A 7,270-nucleotide genomic window follows, 5' to 3' on the forward strand; every position below is an offset into this window, starting at 1 on the left:
ATCATACTTCACCTTTCCACAGAACCACCCTCTGGCTCTTCACAGAGGTTGGTAACTCCACAAATGCTGCATGTACAAAGATAGCATTGTAATACTCGGGGGTTCTATGGGATTTCCACCTAAAAGGTCACTTATCCCAATTGTAAACTTCGAAACAAAGGCAGAAATCTAGAATAGCTACACAGAAGCATTGGTGGAAATCTTGAAATCTATTAATTCATCCTCCTGCCTCCACGAAACCACAAATTCAACAAGTGCCCTCAGAAGGCCCCCCAGGTTCTGCACAATTATTTTCCAAACAAGAGTTCTTGATTCTTCTCCCAGAAGTAACAGTTAAAATATAACCAGTTTTGCATTTGTCAGATAACAGGCCGTGATGCACAAGCCGCACGTGAAAAAACTGAAGGTGTGGCTTCAGAAGTCAGATGGAGTCCCTTTAGAAAGACCTAACTGAACAGAGAAAGAAGAGACAGGTGGCAAGAGAAAAGCCTAAGAGGCAGCCAAGCTCTCTGAAAAGCTGCAGAAAAGTCAAGGATAAGCGTACCAGGAAAGAGACATGCCCGGGCCAACTCATGACAATTCTGTAAAGAATTTTTCAGTGTATCACAAACAGCAGCATCCAACAAACCCTTCCTGTCACCTTCCTTTCCAGGAGGTGATAACTGATCCTTAGGAAAGTTATTCTACCTTTGCAGGAGGATGCCTTCACGTGGCACAGTGTGCTGCATGACTCACTGCACACTTGATACCCCTCTGCTCTTGCTCCAGATGACTTCTCCTAGGAAAAGTGCTGAGCTTTTGCAAAGCATTTACTCATAAAAATATTACAAAACAGTAAGGCATCATTCATTGTTGGAAAGAAAGTCCACCTAAATATTTTTCTTTGGAGAACTTACAGATTTCTGCAAAATCTCTCAGATGTGACCAAAAAGGACTCGGAAGAAAAAAATGCAAGAGTTGCCTGAACCACAGCTGGATGCCTCTGATGCCGATTGCTCCTTCGAGCCTATCTTCCACCAGCGCTAGTATTACCCTTAGTTTTCCTTTTTGCTCCTCCTGAGACAGCAGCTAACACGTGCAACGACTTTCCAATAAATCACATGTAGAAACAAGAATTTGTGTACAGCAGAAAAGCAGGGAGTACAATTTTTTCCAGCGATGGCATGTGGGTGGCTTCACCCCTGCGTTCAGCTTTGACTTTCAGGGGTCATCCCTCTGCAGCACATCTGGCTGTGACGCCTCGTCTTCATTCAAGCCTCTGCCTGGCCTTTGACACACGCGAAGGCTTTTGTCTTTCCACCTTTCACGTAACGAGGTGCAGGGAGCCGCCGTCACCCACCTCGCAGCCCTCCCAGCCCGACTGCCCCAAGCCCCAGCACTCGGGGCAGGTCAACTCCAAACCTCTTTCATAAGCCAAGCAAACACTGCTCCAAGATTTCCGTGACGCTGGAAGAGCACATGTTTTCCACTACAGCGCCGCATGTGAGATCTCTCCTGGGACAAAGCACAGCACTGCTTTTTCTCTTGCTTTAAATATGTTTGCAGAAGGCCACCGGAAAGTTAAAGAATTTTCTAGAAGAAAAGAGTCTCTGGCTCTTGTCTCAAGATGCCAATGAGCAAAGCCACCACGTCAAGCTTCCCGAAACGCAGCATTTCACAATCAACATTCGCTTTTCCAGCCCTTCAGAGGCGCTGCTTTCTTTTCACTGCTCCAACCCAGGAGAGCACTGGTGCTCAGCTGACACAGGAGCTACCCACCAGCTTCGGCCCAGCCGTGATCACTAGGCATCAGTGGGATTTCAGGACTTATCAGAGCACACACTTAAAAGCTGTATTTTTCCTAAATGGATTTCTGCATACATTTAATTGTTTTGTTGAACTGGAGCCACTGCAAGTGAAGGAATCATTATTTTAAAAAAGTAAACAAGGGCGGCTGCACATTCCTGCAAATATTCAATAGAAAAACACTCTTGACTCCAAAGGAGGAAAAAAGTAAAATTCTCCTCCAAAAGCCTCATATCTGCTCTCAGTTTGGCTCCTTTTGCCCCAGCCCTAGGGTGAGTTCCTGCAGAGGACGGCCCTGATTCAAGCTCGCGGTGGAACGCACCCACGCGCTCTGGGTTTCCAGTGGAAATACTCTGACAAAGTGAGAAACCAAAACCACCGGTGCAGTATGCCTGTGAGCTGAACACCCCAGCGGTGTTTGCCACAAGAAGGGTAATCCTAAATGCTGCTTGTCTCACAGCTGCCCCAGGGACTCTGCAGCCGCGGTAGCCCGGACCCTTGCCCAGCAGCACCTTAATCAGGGTTTGCTTCTTCCCTCCCCGGAGTGTTGCTGCCTGGAGACTCCTGGACCTGCGGGGTGGGATGGGGTGGGTCCACAGGGAAGCCCCAGCTCCTCCATCCCACCACAGCCCTCAGCTGGGATATCCCTCAGGTTCCCATGCCCAGCTGGACTCGTGGGAGCTCTCTGCCCCTCGGCCAGCACTTCCCTAGGGGAGTTATGTTTCTCCTCAGCACCAGCGACTTCCTTCTTCCTTTCACTTCCACCTTTTGTCACATCAAAAAAAAAATTAAAAAAAAATTTCTTTGGAAAATGACAAATAAGTTTTATATTCCCATCATCTCAGCACTCCTCATTTCCCCATCTTTCAGCTGCTCTCCTCTCGCTTCCTCCCTTTGCGCCCCTCGAAGGCTGAAGCAATAACGTCTCGCTCCCCTTGGTGGGATGACTGCCAGCACCCGCCCTTGCTCCATGGGGGACAAGGTACAGGGATGAATATCCATGGGGGAAAACATCCCCAAAGTGTCACTGAATCAAAGTGAGAGATGCAGTCCCTGCTGATCAGCTAAAGCAGCTCAACTATTGCCATTGATCTAAGCCATCTGGGTAACCCTCCCTGAGCACAGTGGGGTGAGAAACCAACTTGGATTAGAGAAAGGGAGGGAATTAAGTCATCTCAAGAGTTTCCATCAACGTGAACTGTCATCTGGAGCCACCAAAGCCCTGGGGGCCTTCCAAGCACAAAGCCCGTGGGAATGCACCCGGGAATGGCTTCCCAGGATGTGGGATTCCGGGGAAACTACAGAGGCAACACAAGAGGGACACCAGCCCTACACCCACAGGACCACGGGGAGCTGCTGCTGGCACCCCACAGCAGCTACGGGGATGGAGCAGGCAGCAGGAGGGAGCACTGCCAGAGGGCCAGGGAGGATAATCAATGGGAGAGAACAAAAAGGGAATTGGATTGAAAGGATAACGCACCTCTATCTACTGTGAACTCTGCTGGGACTCGTAAACCTGGTGTCCCCCTCAAAGCAAGCCTAGCAGAGTCAGGCCATATAAAAAACATGAAGGAGACTATCACTGCATGCCTGCCCATAAAGCAGGCAGTGGAAAGCCAGGGCTGTATTTCCAGGAGGAGATGAAAACCAATCTCGCAGCAGATGGGACTTCTTGTAGTTACTGAGCACGTCTAAGCAAAGTTTCCCCTACTCCCATCTACTCAAGTAGTTTCATTTTGCAAAGAAACACTTAATTGGTCACCAGGTCAGACAGCAAGAAGGTAGCAGTGAGAGGCACTCACCTAGATGAGGATCAGATCTACTTCCCAACTTCCCAAATTGTGAAGGCCTTTATATCGCTTAGTCATGAAGCATCAAGAAGGACAAAAAAGCAAAGCAAAACAAAAAAAGGCAAGACTTTGCCCTTGCAATTGCATGTGCTACTACTGAGCAAGATGCAAGGTGGTTTTCTCTCTCTCTCAGGCTTTTGTAGGAGTTAGTTATTAATTATTCTAATTACAAAAAGCTGAGCCTCCCCCAGCAGCCAGTCCCCTGATATGACCCTTCTTCCTTGGGCTGCTGGGAATAGGTGGCTCAAAGGGTTCCCCATTACTGCTCCAGCCTTGAATAACAGGACTGCATCATGCCAGAAAAATAAAAAGATGAGATGGGAGGTCGGGGAAGGGAAATAAAAGAAGAGCTTGATTATTTTTCACACATTTGAGTCATGCAGATGGCTCACAGCATATGGGATTTCAATTTGGGCTTTTAATAGAAGAAAAACTACCAGTGTGTTTCTCAGCCAGGGCGATCAAAATAATCTGGATTTTTTTGTATTCTGCACTTGACACCTTTTTTCTTTTTTTTTTGCCTCGTAGTCCTGGGTTTCACCAAGGTAATAACTGGCTGGGGAGTGAATATAAAGCCCTGATGGGGTGAATCAGTGCTGTTGGCATCATGGCATGCAGTGCTGAGCCCCAGCTGTCGGCGAAGGTGGCTGAGCATCCGGGGGGAGGGATGCGCACGGCTGCCCTGTGCTCCTTCAAGTGCGTGACAGTGACTGCTTGTGAAAGTACCACCGAAAAATAATGACAGGCCAGGATCAGCGAGGAGAAATGCTTTGCCATTCCACTCTAGTAACTATTAGATTTGTAAATACTGATCTGACCAAATCTGACCCCACTCCCTCCCCGTGCTCAGGTGGTCAAACTGTGCCATCAGGCAATTCAAAACAAACAAAAAAACCAAACAAGCATTATCATCGCTTGTCATATTTATATTTTTGATTTTATTTTAAATTTTTATTAAAAAACCCAACCATTATTAAAAATGAAGCATTTACTGGAAGGCTTCTGCCAGGGAGAACTCTCATTTCAATCTCGTGAACAAAACGCAGCACAGTTAAAACCCATAGGCATAAACAAAACCCAATAAAAAAAAAAAAAGAGAACAGTTCAAACCATAGCTTATAATTATGCAGTTTCCTCAATGTCAATAGAGAGGCTTTTGTTAAAAGCCTTCAATTCAGAATTTCACGGAAGACTTTTAAAACACAAGGCAAGAAGGAAACACATGCTTGATTAAAAAACGAAACAAAACAAAACAGGAAAAAAAATTGCTTGGGTAAGGGTTAATGAATTCAACAAATTTACTTCCTCCAGAGCAATTGCTGTTCGCCCAGCCATACAGTGGCCCTGGGTGATGTATTTGCTCAGAAAGCTGAACGTACACAATTCCTGCCAAGTCATTCTGGCCAAAATTTCCCAATTCTGGCACTGGTTTGGAGGGGGTTTTCAGTGAGATCATAACTGGCTTCCCGCTTCGGGAGCCCGGCGTTTGCAGTGCCCGTAGGTACCACTGGGAGCCTGGAGAAGAGGCTTTCATTCAGCCCCTTTCGCTCTTCCCCCAGAGAGACAGCACCAAGGTGAGCTCTAAGCATCTCTGAGCTCCTGAACCAGGGCGGAATTAAGCACCTGCCCTTGGACGTACGTATCAAGCCCAAAAATTGCAAATTAGTGACTACTTCGTAAAAAAAAAAAAAAAACCAACACCCAAAAACCCCCACCCTATTCTCAGTGTGGGAACTTTAAGGTCAAAACCGAATAAAAATGGTCTTAAAATATATACATATATATATGGCTTTTCATTTTTCCTATCCATTTCATTGGAAACAAAAATAAATTTAAGGGTGATATTTGGTTTTTAAAAAACAATCCTGTCCTTCTCTTTAGCTGTCAGCCGGAGCGGATGGGATGGAAGCGCTGACTGCGGTTGCTCACGACGTGGCTCAGAATCCACCCGAGTTCTCCTTCATCCTCGCTAGTAACCGGGAGTAGACGGGTGCTGCAAGGAGAAGACTGAGTTGGGTGGGACACACAGCATCTCCCTGCCCCCTCCCCTCCGGTTATGCTACACCTTGCTTGGAGCAAGACAACAGAATAAACCTCTCTTTAAGGGACAGGGACGTGTGATGGAAATTAGAAACAAGCTAGAGAAGTTGTTTTACCTAGTCGAGGATTCCTCTGAGAAACCTGCATGGAAAGAAAATACAAGGTTTGCATAAATACAACAAGTCTCCGACAGCTATAAGAACAGTTTGCATGTCAATATATTTATCCCTACTCTCCAAAAATGATGGATGAATGACTCTTCATTATTGGAAGCTGACATATATAGTACCACGCCAAGGTTACATTCACAGTGTGCTGCAAACTGTAGGCTTCATGTTGCAAAATGTATTATTTCTTATATAATTAAATCATGCGAGAAGAGAGGATTGGTCATTCCATGAAACACATACGCTCACTCTCTTTGAAAGCCAAAGTCTGAATGTGACATTATCTTCTAATAATTGTTACCAAAATGTAATTTCAGTAGTTCTACAGTGACAGATTTTTTGTCTTTTACCTTGGATATCGCCGATGCCTGTTTGAAGATTTCTAGTGCGGGATCTGCAGGCTCGTCACCTCTTTCTTGCGGCCTTGAAGCTAAGGGTGGGACATAGATAGCATTGAAATACTCTTCAAAGCACACAGGCTGCTTCCTTCCAGTGTTTTGGAGGATGTGTTGAAAATCCCACAACAGACTAATCCTCCACAGTAAACTGAAGCAATTGCCATGTGTCACCTCTCCCTCCCAAAGCAGCTCTGCTGTAATGGTGTGGCTCTAGATATTTCTAACCATGGACCTACCCTGAGGCTGTAAGACAGAGTTCACGGCATAAACCACACCATTCGTGGCCATGATATCACTTTCAGCAACAGGCTCCTTGTTGATATGTATTACGTTGTTTTTCTGTTCAGGAAAAGAAAAAAAAAATTTAAAAGTAGAAAATGAGAAACTTTTGTCATCAGTGGTTTCCAATTTTATTAAAAAAGCCCTCACTTTGTATTCATTCATTTACTGGATGGCTGCAGGCGTTTTCATTCCTCTTGCCAATTAAGGAGAATATAAAAACAAATTATCGCCTGAGCAGTTTGTCCTGGAGTGGCTGGCAGGCTTTGGGGCTCGGTGCGCTGGCTGGGAATGCTGTCTCGCGGCAGCAGGACACATCCACCGTCTCCCTGGTGGCAGCGGGCGCTGCTGCTCGCGCCAAGAGGGATGGCTGCGGAGGTGGCATCAGGAAAGGGCAGATCAGGACTGGACGCGAGAAGAGTCTAGCATGCAAGTTGGCCAACTCAATGCACTTGGAAACACTGGCCTTTCCATTTTTGTCCTGCATTTTCTTCCTTACGCACAGAGTGGGTCGTGGTTATTTATTTTCTGAAATATATTTTTTTCCTCAATAGAGGATCCTACATTCTCTTAATGTAGTGCAGAATTAGTGACGTTAAATTATACATCTAAATTATACATCTACTGTGTTCAGCTCCGGGATCCCCAAACTAAGAAGGACATGGACCTGTTGGAGCAAGTCCAGAGGAGGGCCACGAAGATGACCAGAGGGCTGGAGCACCTCTCCTGTGAAGACAGGCTGAGAGAACTG

At 46.1% G+C, this 7,270-nt stretch overlaps 1 protein-coding gene across 1 annotated transcript in view; it reads right to left on the reverse strand.

The window, feature by feature from the left end:
• Positions 1-4,605: 4,605 nt before the first annotated feature.
• Positions 4,606-7,270, reverse strand: part of TGFBI (transforming growth factor, beta-induced, 68kDa) — an 18,345-nt gene continuing 15,680 nt past the window's right edge. The window contains exons 13-16 of the mRNA XM_009322769.1: positions 6,477-6,579; positions 6,193-6,272; positions 5,792-5,816; positions 4,606-5,628 (exon numbers count right to left, since the gene is read on the reverse strand). Of these exons, the coding sequence (XP_009321044.1) occupies positions 5,573-5,628; positions 5,792-5,816; positions 6,193-6,272; positions 6,477-6,579 (264 nt within the window). The 3' untranslated portion in view covers positions 4,606-5,572. The remainder of the gene's footprint in view (positions 5,629-5,791; positions 5,817-6,192; positions 6,273-6,476; positions 6,580-7,270) is intronic.

This window comes from Pygoscelis adeliae, unplaced genomic scaffold (assembly GCF_000699105.1).
Source record: "Pygoscelis adeliae isolate BGI_AS28 unplaced genomic scaffold, ASM69910v1 Scaffold34, whole genome shotgun sequence".
In the NCBI taxonomy this organism is placed as follows: domain Eukaryota; kingdom Metazoa; phylum Chordata; class Aves; order Sphenisciformes; family Spheniscidae; genus Pygoscelis; species Pygoscelis adeliae.